Source organism: Eleginops maclovinus, chromosome 19 (genome assembly GCF_036324505.1).
Source record: "Eleginops maclovinus isolate JMC-PN-2008 ecotype Puerto Natales chromosome 19, JC_Emac_rtc_rv5, whole genome shotgun sequence".
Taxonomy (NCBI): domain Eukaryota; kingdom Metazoa; phylum Chordata; class Actinopteri; order Perciformes; family Eleginopidae; genus Eleginops; species Eleginops maclovinus.
Genome location: NC_086367.1, coordinates 1,814,065 through 1,829,240, shown reverse-complemented (window position 1 = coordinate 1,829,240; position 15,176 = coordinate 1,814,065). Strand labels below are relative to the sequence as shown.

The following is a 15,176-nucleotide window of genomic DNA, read 5'->3' as shown; positions in this document are numbered from 1 at the left end:
TGGGATTTTTTAAAGATTAATTTGTGGTACATGTTTGAAAAAAAAAATGTTCCCTTGTAAATAGAAACACGTTAATTGTGTTTTTGTTAACACTGATTGAATACAACATTATTTTCCAGATGTATGTGTATAGATGTTTTAATTGTCAGTATTTGTACAAGGCTTTTGGAACACTGTGTGTCATTACGGTCATGCCAATAAAGCTATTTGAATTTGAGAGGAGAGAGAAAGAGAGAGAGGGGGAGGTAGAGAGAGAGAGAGTGTGTGTGTGTGTGTGTGTGTGTGTGTGTGTGTGTGTGTGTGTGTGTGTGTGTGGGTGTGTAGGCGCGCCGCGCGCGCGCGTGTGTCTCTCTGGGCTCCAGCAGGAGCAGTCAGTCTCTGGAACACTTTACTTAGAAATGGACTACATACTGCGGGGTGCTCTCGGCGGAGCGGCGGGGGTCAGTCCGGTCTCTGCTCTGCTCTCAGCTTCATGTCCTCCGGAGCTCCTCTGAGGGCAGCGGAGGAACTTCAGCGGCAGCTCCGGGGCAGCGCGGACGAACGGGAGTCTCCGGCTGCGGGGTAGTGTTTGAGGGAAGCGGGGGGAGATGAAGAGCACAACGCTGGTGACCTGAACTTATTTTCCTTCCTTCCTGGCTGCTGGGGTCAGGACGTTGCCTATTCAGCAAAATGCTCCAGTTTTTCAACATCAGAAAACCAAGAACCAGCAGTCCGCAGCCGCGGCGGGAGCTGGGAGCGGAGCAGCGGGGATAATGCGGACTGTGTGCCCGGTGTGAGAGCGGGAGTGTGCGGGGAGACAAGCTGAGGGCTGGGTGTGCAGCAGAAACACTTTCTGCCTTGCTGGAGGTAAGATATTGGGGGGAAATGCAGTATGGACTGATATCTATTCATTTTGTCAACCTATAATTTAATTTTTACTTCTACTCCGGACATTTACAGCCAGAAATAAACAAAAATACCTGAACAATATGGGACTCTGTTGTAATAAGTTTATAAAATATGTTCTTGGAAAAACCAGCAAAAGTAAGATAGATCATGGATGTCACTAATAAAATAGACATGAACTGCGCGCTCTCTCAAGACGAAACCAAATCACCAATTCATTGGATTGTAAACTTGTGTGCATCATATTTGTTCTGTAATATACCTAAATAACTAGTCTTTTGTTACCAATTAATACTGATGCTGAAGTAAATCTCTGCACTTTATTTATATGCTATGACCTTGCACGCACAGTCGCACCTTTCCTCTTCTCGAGAGGCCCACATCGATCTTTGTTTTGTCGCTGTGCAAGAAATGTGTCTCATCTCTGCTGACACGCTGCATTCATCACCATGCAGCGCTCCTCCTGTTCTACAGCTAAACTTAATGAATCAAGGAACGCAAAGTCAAATTCAACAATAATCAAGAGCAAAGAAATTGCTTCGTAAGTGTTCTGTTTCTGCCATATCCTCTTTATATTTCACCCTTATCAGAATCAGTCAGAATACCTTTATTCTTCCCACAAAAGTGACATTTTAATTTGTTATAGCAAAAAGAGCCAAAGACATCTTAATATCACACCCAAAATAAACAAATATACAACAAATAATGATGAATTTCCCTCTGGCACTACTACTGGGTTACAAATGTATGTCTCCATCATTAGTTCACATCCCACATCATTTATCACGTTATGCTTAAGGCTATCCCTTTCTGATCCTGTGAATTGGGTTGTTTTGAAATTATTATTATTTTGTTCTAGTCTTTTCACATACCTGGTTATCAGCTGGGGAAAACAGTTTGAAGCTGCTCTGTGTATGTTTTGATTTTGGATTAGGGCTCATGTTATACTCAGCAATTTAAATTGTTTCCTTGAGCTCATATATCTGAGGAATATGGAATAACTCTGCTGTCATTTGTATGCACACCGCTCTGCTGTCTTTATTTACTATGCTTATTTGGTATGCTTCACTATGCTTAACTGACTATGCCGAAAATAAATCCTTTTGGATTTTAGTGCTTGGCATTCATTTTCAGGTGAAAACCAACTGAAGTCCTTATTTTCTTTGCAACAGGTTTCTGGATACAAAGTCAGAGAGAAGAGTTATCGCTGTGGAATTACCCGTGTGAGACTTGAAAGCATCAGGAGCGTGGAGGAGGACGCCTGGAGATAATCCTCCAGTGGAATGAACAGGCTGTGTCACCATTGAATACCATGAAGAGAGCTGTTCCCGGGGTAGAGGAGAAGATAGTGAAAATGTGACTTCATTAATGTCTCCAAGCTGAATTATGGACAGTGGTGAAGGAATCATATTGCTAAATGAGAGCATCGCTCTTGTGTTGGGAAGCTTAGGACAACTATTTCCCAAGGGATTACTCAGGGCACTGGACTGGACATGGTGGTGTTATTAAGCCAAGAGCTAAAATAAAATGACTGTTTTATTGGATATTTCAAATCCTCATTTCTTATAATCTTTTCTCTGATTTGTGTCTGTTTTTTTCTGATGAAATGGAGATACAGTGGCGTTTGTGGAATAAGGACTGGGGCTCCTTTTTAAGGCCGTGGATACCTATACTGTTAGGCCTTCACCTCCAGTTCTCCCGGGCCTCCAACTGTCCCGAGGAGTGCCGCTGTGATCGGACCTTTGTTTACTGCAACGAGCGGAGCCTGACCTCAGTGCCTCTGGGAATCAGTGAGGGTTATAAGACCCTTTACCTCCACAACAACCAAATCAATAATGCTGGTTTTCCCTTGGAGCTCCATCATGTGGCTTCTGTGGAAACAGTGTATCTCTATGGAAACCAGCTGGATGAGTTCCCCATCAACCTGCCCAAAAATATTAGGGTTCTCCATCTGCAGGAGAACAACATTCAGACCATATCCAGAGCGGCTCTGGCTCAGCTGCTTTGGCTAGAGGAGCTGCATTTGGATGATAACTCCATTTCTACTGTAGGGGTGGAGGAGGGGGCCTTCAGTGAGGCCATAAGCCTGAAGATGCTCTTCCTTACCAAAAACCACCTGAGCAGTGTTCCTTTTGGTCTTCCAGGTGACCTGAAAGAGTTGCGTTTGGACGAAAACCGGATCGCGGTTATCGCAGAGGAAGCTTTTAGCAATGTCACCTGCCTGCAGCGCCTCCAGTTGGAGGGGAACCTGCTGACAGATGAAGGGATTGCACCGGGGACCTTTCAGGACCTGGTGACCCTCAGAGAGCTGTCTCTGGCCCGGAACTCACTCACATACCCTCCCCCGTTCCTCCCAGGGGAGGTGCTGGTCAAATTAAACTTTCAGGAGAACCAGATAAACAGGATCCCTGCGAGGGCATTCGCAGGGTTGCACAAGCTGGAAAAGCTGGATATCTCTAGCAACCAGCTGCAGTACCTGACAGAGGGGGTCTTTGATGACCTTGTCAGTCTCAGGCAGCTCACGGTTCGGAACAACCTCTGGCTGTGCGATTGCAGCATGAAATGGGTGGTGTCATGGCTGAAATCTCTTCCGGCCTCGCTCAATGTGCGCGGCTTTATGTGCCATAAACCTGAAAAGTTCCGGGGCATGGTAATCAGGGAGCTGAGTGCAGAGTTGGTCCAGTGCCTGCAGAGCACGGCCATTGCACCACGATCCACTTCCCCTGCTGCTCTGATCCCCTCCCTGTCCTCTACCTACCCACTGGTCACCCAGTTTGTTTCCTCTTCCTTGCCTACATTCCCCACGCTCTTCCCTGTCTACTCAACCAGAGCTGGGGGGTTGAGGACTAAGCAACCTTTGGACTCCAGGAGAGAGACTTTGCAGGTCACTTTTGCCATACTGAATGGCTCGGCTATCCACGTCAGCTGGGTGGCTGCTTTTCCAGTCACTGCCTACAAGGTGACCTGGGCCAGGATGGGCCCCAGTCTGACAGGGGACACCGTCAGGGAGCGGATAGTGGGTGGGGATCACCGGGGGATCAGACTATCAAATCTCGAGGCAAAGTCCACCTATCGGATCTGTGTCATTCCCCTGGATGCATTCAATAATTACCGGCCAAAAGATGACACAGTGTGTACCGAGGCCATGACCACGGCGGCCTCCTTCAGCCCCGGCAACAACAAAAGTCTGCCAGGGCCTGAGCAGGCCACCCAGCAGGAACCCAGCTCGCCATTCCTGCTGGCTGGGTTGATTGGAGGGGCTGTGATCTTGGTGCTGGTGGCGCTGCTTAGCATATTCTGCTGGCACATGCACAAGAAGAGCCGCTCCAAGTCCTCCACCGATTGGAAATACAACAAGGGTCGCAGAAAAGATGACTACTGCGAGGCAGGCACCAAAAAAGACAACTCCATCCTGGAAATGACTGAGACCAGCTTTCAGATAGTCTCACTTAACAATGAACAGCTCCTCAAGGGAGACTTCCACATTCAGCCTATTTACACCCCTAATGGGGGCCTCGGCTTCAGAGACTCCCCACTGGAGAACAACAGCACAGCTTACTGCAGGAACAATGTTCAGGATGCAGACTTTTGTGGAACATGATGGTTTTTGGAGAGCATTTTTACTAAAAGCGACTCAGCCTTTACTGGACACTGTAAAGTGTTAATATTATTTGGAACCCAAGGAACTTCAAGAAATGTAATTTATACAACTACGTGGGAGCTTTTTATATAACATTGGATTTATAAGCCGTTGGTTTCTGAGTTGTGCAATCATGATTCATTTATTTCTTAGAATTAAGGCTGGGTTTCATTTTTGTAATAGTGAATGATTTTGAAGTCTGTGTATACTGTAACCACACCAGATACATAACACACAGTGTAGCTACAGTACATCATTTTTGTACTGCTAGAGTTCTGAGAGAAGGAGAACAAATCAGCCACACTTACCACTAGAAGTCGTAGCTTTTTGCAAACCTTACAGTCCACCACACTTTTCCTATGACTGTTTTTAATCATTCGACATCACAGAAACATGGCACATTTGTTTAATTGCAGCTACAGTCAATAGAGGTGCATATTATTTAATTTCTGCTCCAGGAAGAGGAATTATTTTTATGCAAATGGGATTTTTCTCCGATTCAAAATGAAAATGTCACCCTCATTAAACATTCACAGGAAGTCGCAGGCCGCACCGCTTTTCAAGATTATTCATTATCACAGTTATGGGGTCATGTTATAAATGCTAGCTCTGTTTGATAGTGGCTGTCACAAAGTGAGCTGCAAAAAAGCACATCCTCCATATTTTTAACCCATTAAGAACTTCCTTTTGTTCAGCAGAAACAGTGTCATGGTAAACCGTATATATATATATGTGCCTTGAAGTTTTCAGCTTATGTCTTTTGGATCCATGTTTTTGCACAAAAGGTGTACTGTATATATTATTTATTTACCTGCATACACATTTAATTAAAAACATATCTCCAAAGTCAACTAATCCCTCATGATCTGTCCAAGAATCATCACCGACTCACACTGTTAAAAGCTTGTGGGGGAGCTCAGTGATGGTAGCAGAGGTCTGTTTCGAGGGGGGGGGGGGTCCTTTGAGGATGGCTGGTGCAAGCTGAGAAGTCACAGAGACTGCACTTAAATTCTACTTTACACACACCTTAAAGCAGCAACACTTCTGACCTGTGGAGCTGAGGGCATGAAGCATCAGCACTCCCCAAAGCAGTCAGACAGCAGTGTGTACCTGGATGAGGAATTAAAGGAATATTTAAAGACCTATGAAGGCTCAAAATCACAGCTACGATCTGAACCAGCTGTGTTTGAGATGCTGCAATAGAAAGGGATGGAATCTGAACCAGACACAGGTTTATTGCCAAGTACATACGAGGAATTTGCCCTGGTGTACATGGTGCTTTTAAACACAGTTAAACAACATAAGTGGTAAGAATAACAACCACAAAATAAAATAAAAACGATTATAAGTTAAGATATAGAAATGATTTACATGAACTCTGGATATACCAAAAAACGATGTACAGTATACTATTGCATAGTACTTCAAAGTAATAAATATGCAGTTTTGTTAGAGAAAGTGAAGCTGTGGATATACTGAGAGGTAGATTGTGTACAAATGTGCAAACATGTGCTTTACCTTTTAAGTGTCCGCGTTTTCTGAGGTTATTCCAACGTCCTCTTCTCTTTTTCTCGTAAGGTCTCCCTTTCTGTTTTGTCGCTTGTTAGCAGACCCTTCACACGATAGCAGAGCAAACAGGTACAGGAGGCATAGAGCGAGGAGATCATTGTCCACAAGGTAATCGATCGTGGATAGCGTCGTGCACGCGGACGGATTCAAAAAAAATAAATGGGTCGCGAAATATACTTGGGCGGCCGTTCATATACCTGGGCGACCCACCCAAGTAAAGCTTATGTGTGGGAAATCCTGGAATATTCCAATGTGTTTACCTTCTGCCAGATTCAGAGCCAAGAGTTTGTCACCATTTGGATGAGAAGTTTATTTTCTGAATCACTAGGAGGCCCATGCCGCTTTCACAGACACAAACTTAGTGTTCCTCTAATCACTAGAAATGAGGTGGATAGTTAATTAAAACATGATCATAGTTCCAGAAATAATGTTGTTGTTAGTTTTGGGCATTTGACACAAGATCTGTTTCTTTGGTAAAAAGTAGTTCCACAGAAAACTTTTCAGAGAGATATATGTTGAAAATAAATATTGACAGGAAATAAGTAATTCATTCCCTGCCAATATATATTATATATTTCTCGGTGAGTTTGCCAACTTAAAAAGAAATTAAAACTCTATACTTTTAATGGTAGGTTTATTTTAACAGTGAGAGACAGAATATCCAAAAGAACACCCAGAAATGTACATTAAAAAAAGAAATAAATTGATATGCGTTAATTGTAGGAAATAAGTATTTGAGTTATGTACATTTCTGGATTTTGTTTTTGATATTCTAACAAATAAAAATAAAATAACAAAATTGGCAGGGGATCATTTACTAATTTCCTCACTGTATTTGTATGAACAGAACTTCTCCTTTGTGTTGAAAAATCAACCTGACATGTATAAAGTTTGCTCTGATTTGCATTGTCCTGCTCTGTATGCTGATGATCTATATTTTCAGAAGACTTAAAGTGCTGGATTCAATATTTCTGGAAGCTGAGAATGAATCTTTTTAGGAACAGGAAGAGAATAAGTGATGAATCGGTTGTGTGAGATGATACTGTTTCTTCTCGGTGAAGACCCTATTGGACAAAGTGATTTTATTACTCTGCAGTCTTTATTCTGTAAACTGTGTTGGACACTATTTCATCATTCTGATGGCCACAGATCCATATTTTCTGCCAGTGCAGCAGACATTAGATCTGTCTAATGTTTCTCTGTAGAAACACACAGATGTGAACAAAAGACAGCAGAAGGCTGCAGGATTCTGAAGCCTCACTACTTATTTTGAGTCACATCTTTATAATTCTAGTTTATTATAATATCTGGCTATTTTTGTAGTTTTTGTTCCCTTCCTATCAGTAATAAAACTGTGCAGTCACCAAGTTATAGCTGAGATCAGAAAACAAACAAACAAGTGGATCAACAAACACAAGCAGGATATCATCAGATAGCAGGGGAGGATCTAGGGAGGGAACACTGAACACTGACCTGGGAACCTCCTGTGGCCCCCAATTCCCAAAGAAAAGATTACAATATTACCATTTGTAATATACTAATGTAGTTATTATTCTAGTCAGACCCCTTAACATTATAGCTTAGTTAATAAAACAAGGATTGTTTGACTGAACCACAATACCTGCTTGATTTGTCAGGGACCACAGTGCTGCAATACAAAGAGACCACTTCACCGACAGCATGGAGAGATGAATGAGAGAGCTCAACCATAAGATAGATTTTTTTCTGCCAGAAGATCTTATTTCCATTTCTTAGATTATATTTTGGGCAACCAGTGCTTTTATTATAGAGATAAAGTTGCAATGGGGAGACACAGCGGTTGACATGCATAAATACTGTCCAGGTTAGAATCTAACCTGCGTCCTCCACTGAGCTCCAGGCATTTGCTTTAATCTCTCTCAGGGAAGTTATCCTGCGACTCTTATTTTGCTCCTTTAAAATAATTGTATTCCTATACCAAGCAAACAATTGCAATAATTTGCCTTTTCTTTGTCTTATTTACAGTTAATATAAAAAGAATTCAGCAAACAAAAAAACAATCGTTTTAGGAAATTGTGATGGACATGTTTTAATATTTTTTGACCAACAGATCCAAATTATTATGAAATTAATTGCAAAGTGAATTGTTTTTCAAAAAAACTATTAGTAGTTGTGGCCCTCTTTATGATCATCCTTTTAAATAAACCAGTGGTTCCGATCAAATACATTGGTAATGCAGCCACAAAAGCAGCAGGAGATTGACAGGATTGATGGGCTTCAAACAACTTCTTTGTTCACAGGCCACATTGACAGTTTTTTCACTAATCTTATGGATTGTTGATAGACAGAACAGAAATAGTTGTCAAAGCGGGAGGAGCTGTAAATCCTCAAATACATTTTGACAGCAACTACCTCTTAGCTGACTTAAAATTGCCATTCTGCTGTCAGCTCAATGGCCTTAAGTCTTAATAAAATACTTCATTTACACCAGTTGCCACAGTTTGAAGACAATACTAACGTTTACAATCTGAAAAAAGGAAATGTATAGCATTCGTCATCAATAATGTATTTCAGATTGATGTATTTACCATCACTGTTCCAGCCATGTGATACCAGCTCTGTGTGAGGAGAGGCACATTTATTTTATAGCACCTTTTAACCCAAGGCAATTCAAAGTGCTTCACAGAAATTAAAACGTTAAAATAGTGCAGCGGAAACACATTTTAAAATGGAATTTAAAAAACAGTCATTAAAATGCAAAAAGAATAACAATAAACATAAAACAAGCTAATATAGAATAACACAGGTATCAAGTACATGCATACAAGTTACAGTGCAATGTGAGATGAATAGTTCAATTAAGGGACAACACATTTGCTGTACCTGATACAGATGCACTGACTGCCTGTCTGAGCTTCTGAATTTTGTCAGTGAAGAAGGCCATTTCATTGCAGGTCCCGGTGGATAGAAGTTCGGAGGCTACTGAAACTAGGTGATTAATTTGTCTGTCGACGGTAGCAAAGAAGGGCGCGTGCGTTGTTTTTGGCAATGATGTCGGATAAGAAAGACCACCTGCGTTCAGCTTTTCCACACTGTCTTTTTTCTGTTCTTACGATCATCCACTTTCTCCATGGAGATATTATCTTGCCGGAGACTTCCTTTACCTGAGTAGAACTTTCTCCGACTACAAGTACCAAGAAAAGATAGATGAACACAATTCTGAATCATATGTGTCTTTTCAATTATTCCATTTTAAAAGGAACAAACCTATTGTCAAAACAGGTGTAATGAATGACAAAGAAAACCCTGAAACCTTAAAAATATGAATACCTGTCTGATAATCCAACCTGACATGAAATAGAAACCTTTTATATCTGAATTCATAATCATAATCATTAAATGTAAAAAGCCCCCTGAGGCTAACTTATTTATATTATATGATGGGCTGTTGTTAGAGCCATTTTACTTTGGAACATTTAGGTTTGAATATTTGGCCTATTAATATACGGCTTTAGATTAAACTCCTAACTATTTATTTTTGTGCGTTACACTAGGGTTTAATATATGTTAATTTAGATGATTTAATGGTTAATTAAAGTCTATATCTTTTGCTGTCAAATGTGCGCTGTCAGGGGGATATGACGTGCATGTGCCCTTTCCATTTTAGAAATGGACTAAAATGCTACGACAGCTGTATTAATGAAACTGACTTCACCTGATCAGTATGAGACCAGAGCAAACTCTAACAAATGAAACAAATTAAAATTATTAGAAATATTGAAGGTTTGAAATATCAGGTCATTTACATCCAGGGTTTTTCTTTCATATATGGCCTTAAAACATAACACTATTAATGTATATCTTTTGATTTTTATTTAAAATATCCTGAAAATATATTATGTTCACTTACAACATCAATTTTTACATATGACAAAAACTATATACTGTGGAAAGCTGTGCTGATTTAAAAGAGGTAATGTGAAGAGAATTGGGCAACATGCTGCATTTGCAGTTTTAAAAAGAACATATTGGAAAAGTCAGTGGATGGAGCGAAACCTCCTGCCAGAGGGGGGCGGGGTAAACAGTTTGTGTCCAGGGTGGGATGGGACGGCCAAAATCTTCCCTGCCCACCTCAGGGTCCTGGAGGCGTGCAGGTCGTGGACGGAGGGCAGATTCAGCCGATCAGCCTTTCTGCAGAACGATGATAAGCTGCAGCCTGCCCTTGTCCTTGGCTGTAGCTGCAGCATACCAGATGGTGATGGAGGAGGTGAGTGCCGACTCCATGATGGAGTAGCAGAAGTTCAGCATCATCGTCTATGGCAGGTTGAATTTCTTCAGCTGCCTCAGGAAGAACATCCTCTGCTGGACTTTTTTGGTGAGGGAGCTGATGCTCTGCTCCCACTTGAGGTCCTGGGCGATGATGGTGCCCAGGAACTAGAAGTACTCCACAACAGTTACACAGAGTGATAAGGGCGGGTGGGGCTAAGTACTGAAGTCCACAAACATCTCACGTTTCTTGAGAGTGTTGAGCTATAGGTTGTGGTCCCTGCACCAGGTCACCAGATGGTCAATCCTCCTTGCTAATTAGGAGTTAGGCAATGGGACTTCTGAAGTGTGAAAATTCCCACATTTATGACCATGTGGCCTAATGGACAAGGGGTCTGACTTCGGATCAGAAGATTGAGGGTTCGAGTCCCTTCGTGGTTGAAATATTAAGCCTCATTCAGTGAATTTAAACAGTGTTTAGATACTTGAAGTCATTCCAAACAAGATCTGACCCAATAAAAGGCCATTTTCTTTGGAAAAAGTAAGCAAATATTCCAGCAACTAGCTCTGGTGAAGTCTTCAGTCTACTTTTCAAGCTATCTCTTCTCCATCAACTCCAAACTTGGATTTCATCAGATGTGATTGTCCATCACAAATTTCTCCAGTATTTGACCTTGTTTCACAGTACATGTTTTAAACTTTACTCGATTCAACATTAGAAATAGGCCGGTTAGCTCAGATGGTTAGAGCGTGGTGCTAATAACGCCAAGGTCATGGGTTCAATCCCCATACTGGCCAGGCACTGGTAACTTCTTCAATCAATGTGTTGCTAACACATGGATTTTAGAAGTTGAGCATCTCATCAACAAACATAAACATTTGAAAAAAGCAGTCTATATTGAGCCTTTCTCTCCACCTGTAGAACATGCTAGAAAGTTATCATACCTGAACCACCATCCAAAATTTGTCAAACATTGTAATTGCGATCACTAACTGAACTTGCAAACATTGTTTTAATTAGGAGTTAGGCAATGGGACTTCTGAAGTGTGAAAATTCCCACATTTAGGACCATGTGGCCTAATGGACAAGGCGTCTGACTTCGGATCAGAAGATTGAGGGTTCGAGTCCCTTCGTGGTTGAAATATTAAGCCTCATTCAGTGAATTTAAACAGTGTTTAGATACTTGAAGTCATTCCAAACAAGATCTGACCCAATAAAAGGCCATTTTCTTTGGAAAAAGTAAGCAAATATTCCAGCAACTAGCTCTGGTGAAGTCTTCAGTCTACTTTTCAAGCTATCTCTTCTCCATCAACTCCAAACTTGGATTTCATCAGATGTGATTGTCCATCACAAATTTCTCCAGTATTTGACCTTGTTTCACAGTACATGTTTTAAACTTTACTCGATTCAACTAAGAAATAGGCCGGTTAGCTCAGATGGTTAGAGCGTGGTGCTAATAACGCCAAGGTCATGGGTTCAATCCCCATACTGGCCAGGAAATGTTAACTTCATTGTAATTTCGATCACTAACTGAACTTACAAACATTGTTTTAATTAGGAGTTAGGCAATGGGACTTCTGAAGTGTGAAAATTCCCACATTTATGACCATGTGGCCTAATGGACAAGGCGTCTGACTTCGGATCAGAAGATTGAGGGTTCAAGTCCCTTCGTGGTTGAAATATTAAGCCTCATTCAGTGAATTTAAACAGTGTTTAGATACTTGAAGTCATTCCAAACAAGATCTGACCCAATAAAAGGCCATTTTCTTTGGAAAAAGTAAGCAAATATTCCAGCAACTAGCTCTGGTGAAGTCTTCAGTCTACTTTTCAAGCTATCTCTTCTCCATCAACTCCAAACTTGGATTTCATCAGATGTGATTGTCCATCACAAATTTCTCCAGTATTTGACCTTGTTTCACAGTACATGTTTTAAACTTTACTCGATTCAACATTAGAAATAGGCCGGTTAGCTCAGATGGTTAGAGCGTGGTGCTAATAACGCCAAGGTCATGGGTTCAATCCCCATACTGGCCAGGCACTGGTAACTTCTTCAATCAATGTGTTGCTAACACATGGATTTTAGAAGTTGAGCATCTCATCAACAAACATAAACATTTGAAAAAAGCAGTCTATATTGAGCCTTTCTCTCCACCTGTAGAACATGCTAGAAAGTTATCATACCTGAACCACCATCCAAAATTTGTCAAACATTGTAATTGCGATCACTAACTGAACTTGCAAACATTGTTTTAATTAGGAGTTAGGCAATGGGACTTCTGAAGTGTGAAAATTCCCACATTTAGGACCATGTGGCCTAATGGACAAGGCGTCTGACTTCGGATCAGAAGATTGAGGGTTCGAGTCCCTTCGTGGTTGAAATATTAAGCCTCATTCAGTGAATTTAAACAGTGTTTAGATACTTGAAGTCATTCCAAACAAGATCTGACCCAATAAAAGGCCATTTTCTTTGGAAAAAGTAAGCAAATATTCCAGCAACTAGCTCTGGTGAAGTCTTCAGTCTACTTTTCAAGCTATCTCTTCTCCATCAACTCCAAACTTGGATTTCATCAGATGTGATTGTCCATCACAAATTTCTCCAGTATTTGACCTTGTTTCACAGTACATGTTTTAAACTTTACTCGATTCAACATTAGAAATAGGCCGGTTAGCTCAGATGGTTAGAGCGTGGTGCTAATAACGCCAAGGTCATGGGTTCAATCCCCATACTGGCCAGGCACTGGTAACTTCTTCAATCAATGTGTTGCTAACACATGGATTTTAGAAGTTGAGCATCTCATCAACAAACATAAACATTTGAAAAAAGCAGTCTATATTGAGCCTTTCTCTCCACCTGTAGAACATGCTAGAAAGTTATCATACCTGAACCACCATCCAAAATTTGTCAAACATTGTAATTGCGATCACTAACTGAACTTGCAAACATTGTTTTAATTAGGAGTTAGGCAATGGGACTTCTGAAGTGTGAAAATTCCCACATTTAGGACCATGTGGCCTAATGGACAAGGCGTCTGACTTCGGATCAGAAGATTGAGGGTTCGAGTCCCTTCGTGGTTGAAATATTAAGCCTCATTCAGTGAATTTAAACAGTGTTTAGATACTTGAAGTCATTCCAAACAAGATCTGACCCAATAAAAGGCCATTTTCTTTGGAAAAAGTAAGCAAATATTCCAGCAACTAGCTCTGGTGAAGTCTTCAGTCTACTTTTCAAGCTATCTCTTCTCCATCAACTCCAAACTTGGATTTCATCAGATGTGATTGTCCATCACAAATTTCTCCAGTATTTGACCTTGTTTCACAGTACATGTTTTAAACTTTACTCGATTCAACATTAGAAATAGGCCGGTTAGCTCAGATGGTTAGAGCGTGGTGCTAATAACGCCAAGGTCATGGGTTCAATCCCCATACTGGCCAGGAAATGTTAACTTCATTGTAATTTCGATCACTAACTGAACTTACAAACATTGTTTTAATTCGGAGTTAGGCAATGGGACTTCTGAAGTGTGAAAATTCCCACATTTATGACCATGTGGCCTAATGGACAAGGCGTCTGACTTCGGATCAGAAGATTGAGGGTTCAAGTCCCTTCGTGGTTGAAATATTAAGCCTCATTCAGTGAATTTAAACAGTGTTTAGATACTTGAAGTCATTCCAAACAAGATCTGACCCAATAAAAGGCCATTTTCTTTGGAAAAAGTAAGCAAATATTCCAGCAACTAGCTCTGGTGAAGTCTTCAGTCTACTTTTCAAGCTATCTCTTCTCCATCAACTCCAAACTTGGATTTCATCAGATGTGATTGTCCATCACAAATTTCTCCAGTATTTGACCTTGTTTCACAGTACATGTTTTAAACTTTACTCGATTCAACTAAGAAATAGGCCGGTTAGCTCAGATGGTTAGAGCGTGGTGCTAATAACGCCAAGGTCATGGGTTCAATCCCCATACTGGCCAGGAAATGTTAACTTCATTGTAATTTCGATCACTAACTGAACTTACAAACATTGTTTTAATTCGGAGTTAGGCAATGGGACTTCTGAAGTGTGAAAATTCCCACATTTAGGACCATGTGGCCTAATGGACAAGGCGTCTGACTTCGGATCAGAAGATTGAGGGTTCAAGTCCCTTCGTGGTTGAAATATTAAGCCTCATTCAGTGAATTTAAACAGTGTTTAGATACTTGAAGTCATTCCAAACAAGATCTGACCCAATAAAAGGCCATTTTCTTTGGAAAAAGTAAGCAAATATTCCAGCAACTAGCTCTGGTGAAGTCTTCAGTCTACTTTTCAAGCTATCTCTTCTCCATCAACTCCAAACTTGGATTTCATCAGATGTGATTGTCCATCACAAATTTCTCCAGTATTTGACCTTGTTTCACAGTACATGTTTTAAACTTTACTCGATTCAACATTAGAAATAGGCCGGTTAGCTCAGATGGTTAGAGCGTGGTGCTAATAACGCCAAGGTCATGGGTTCAATCCCCATACTGGCCAGGCACTGGTAACTTCTTCAATCAATGTGTAGCTAACACATGGATTTTAGAAGTTGAGCATCTCATCAACAAACATAAACATTTGAAAAAAGCAGTCTATATTGAGCCTTTCTCTCCACCTGTAGAACATGCTAGAAAGTTATCATACCTGAACCACCATCCAAAATTTGTCAAACATTGTAAATTTTTCCAAAGATTTCAACATTGTTTTTTAAATTGGGGTTAGGCAATGGGGGCTTCTGAAGTGTGAAAAAATTTAAATTTTGGGGCCTGGGCCTAATGGACAAGGCTTGACTTCGGATCAGAAAATTTGGGGGTTTAGTCCTTC

At 40.9% G+C, this 15,176-nt stretch overlaps 1 protein-coding gene and 13 non-coding genes across 14 annotated transcripts; all 14 read left to right on the top strand.

Annotated features, from left to right (window-relative positions):
- Positions 1-409: 409 nt before the first annotated feature.
- si:dkey-87k14.1 (leucine-rich repeat transmembrane protein FLRT2) lies at positions 410-5,767 on the top strand. Its single transcript, XM_063909160.1, has 2 exons — positions 410-846; positions 2,058-5,767. Exon 2 carries the CDS (start codon positions 2,492-2,494, stop codon positions 4,484-4,486), a length of 1,995 nt encoding a protein of 664 aa, XP_063765230.1. The 5' UTR covers positions 410-846; positions 2,058-2,491; the 3' UTR covers positions 4,487-5,767.
- A 5,296-nt stretch (positions 5,768-11,063) lies between these two features.
- On the top strand, positions 11,064-11,137 carry trnai-aau (transfer RNA isoleucine (anticodon AAU)). Its single transcript has one exon. It is a non-coding gene; the product is annotated as a tRNA-Ile (tRNA).
- Positions 11,138-11,406: 269 nt separating this feature from the next.
- On the top strand, positions 11,407-11,479 carry trnar-ucg (transfer RNA arginine (anticodon UCG)). Its single transcript has one exon. It is a non-coding gene; the product is annotated as a tRNA-Arg (tRNA).
- A 282-nt stretch (positions 11,480-11,761) lies between these two features.
- trnai-aau (transfer RNA isoleucine (anticodon AAU)) lies at positions 11,762-11,835 on the top strand. The gene has a single exon. It is a non-coding gene; the product is annotated as a tRNA-Ile (tRNA).
- A 109-nt stretch (positions 11,836-11,944) lies between these two features.
- Positions 11,945-12,017, top strand: trnar-ucg (transfer RNA arginine (anticodon UCG)). Its single transcript has one exon. It is a non-coding gene; the product is annotated as a tRNA-Arg (tRNA).
- A 283-nt stretch (positions 12,018-12,300) lies between these two features.
- trnai-aau (transfer RNA isoleucine (anticodon AAU)) lies at positions 12,301-12,374 on the top strand. Its single transcript has one exon. It is a non-coding gene; the product is annotated as a tRNA-Ile (tRNA).
- Positions 12,375-12,643: 269 nt separating this feature from the next.
- trnar-ucg (transfer RNA arginine (anticodon UCG)) lies at positions 12,644-12,716 on the top strand. The gene has a single exon. It is a non-coding gene; the product is annotated as a tRNA-Arg (tRNA).
- Positions 12,717-12,999: 283 nt separating this feature from the next.
- On the top strand, positions 13,000-13,073 carry trnai-aau (transfer RNA isoleucine (anticodon AAU)). The gene has a single exon. It is a non-coding gene; the product is annotated as a tRNA-Ile (tRNA).
- A 269-nt stretch (positions 13,074-13,342) lies between these two features.
- On the top strand, positions 13,343-13,415 carry trnar-ucg (transfer RNA arginine (anticodon UCG)). Its single transcript has one exon. It is a non-coding gene; the product is annotated as a tRNA-Arg (tRNA).
- Positions 13,416-13,698: 283 nt separating this feature from the next.
- trnai-aau (transfer RNA isoleucine (anticodon AAU)) lies at positions 13,699-13,772 on the top strand. The gene has a single exon. It is a non-coding gene; the product is annotated as a tRNA-Ile (tRNA).
- Positions 13,773-13,881: 109 nt separating this feature from the next.
- trnar-ucg (transfer RNA arginine (anticodon UCG)) lies at positions 13,882-13,954 on the top strand. The gene has a single exon. It is a non-coding gene; the product is annotated as a tRNA-Arg (tRNA).
- A 282-nt stretch (positions 13,955-14,236) lies between these two features.
- On the top strand, positions 14,237-14,310 carry trnai-aau (transfer RNA isoleucine (anticodon AAU)). The gene has a single exon. It is a non-coding gene; the product is annotated as a tRNA-Ile (tRNA).
- A 109-nt stretch (positions 14,311-14,419) lies between these two features.
- Positions 14,420-14,492, top strand: trnar-ucg (transfer RNA arginine (anticodon UCG)). The gene has a single exon. It is a non-coding gene; the product is annotated as a tRNA-Arg (tRNA).
- Positions 14,493-14,775: 283 nt separating this feature from the next.
- On the top strand, positions 14,776-14,849 carry trnai-aau (transfer RNA isoleucine (anticodon AAU)). The gene has a single exon. It is a non-coding gene; the product is annotated as a tRNA-Ile (tRNA).
- Positions 14,850-15,176: the final 327 nt, after the last annotated feature.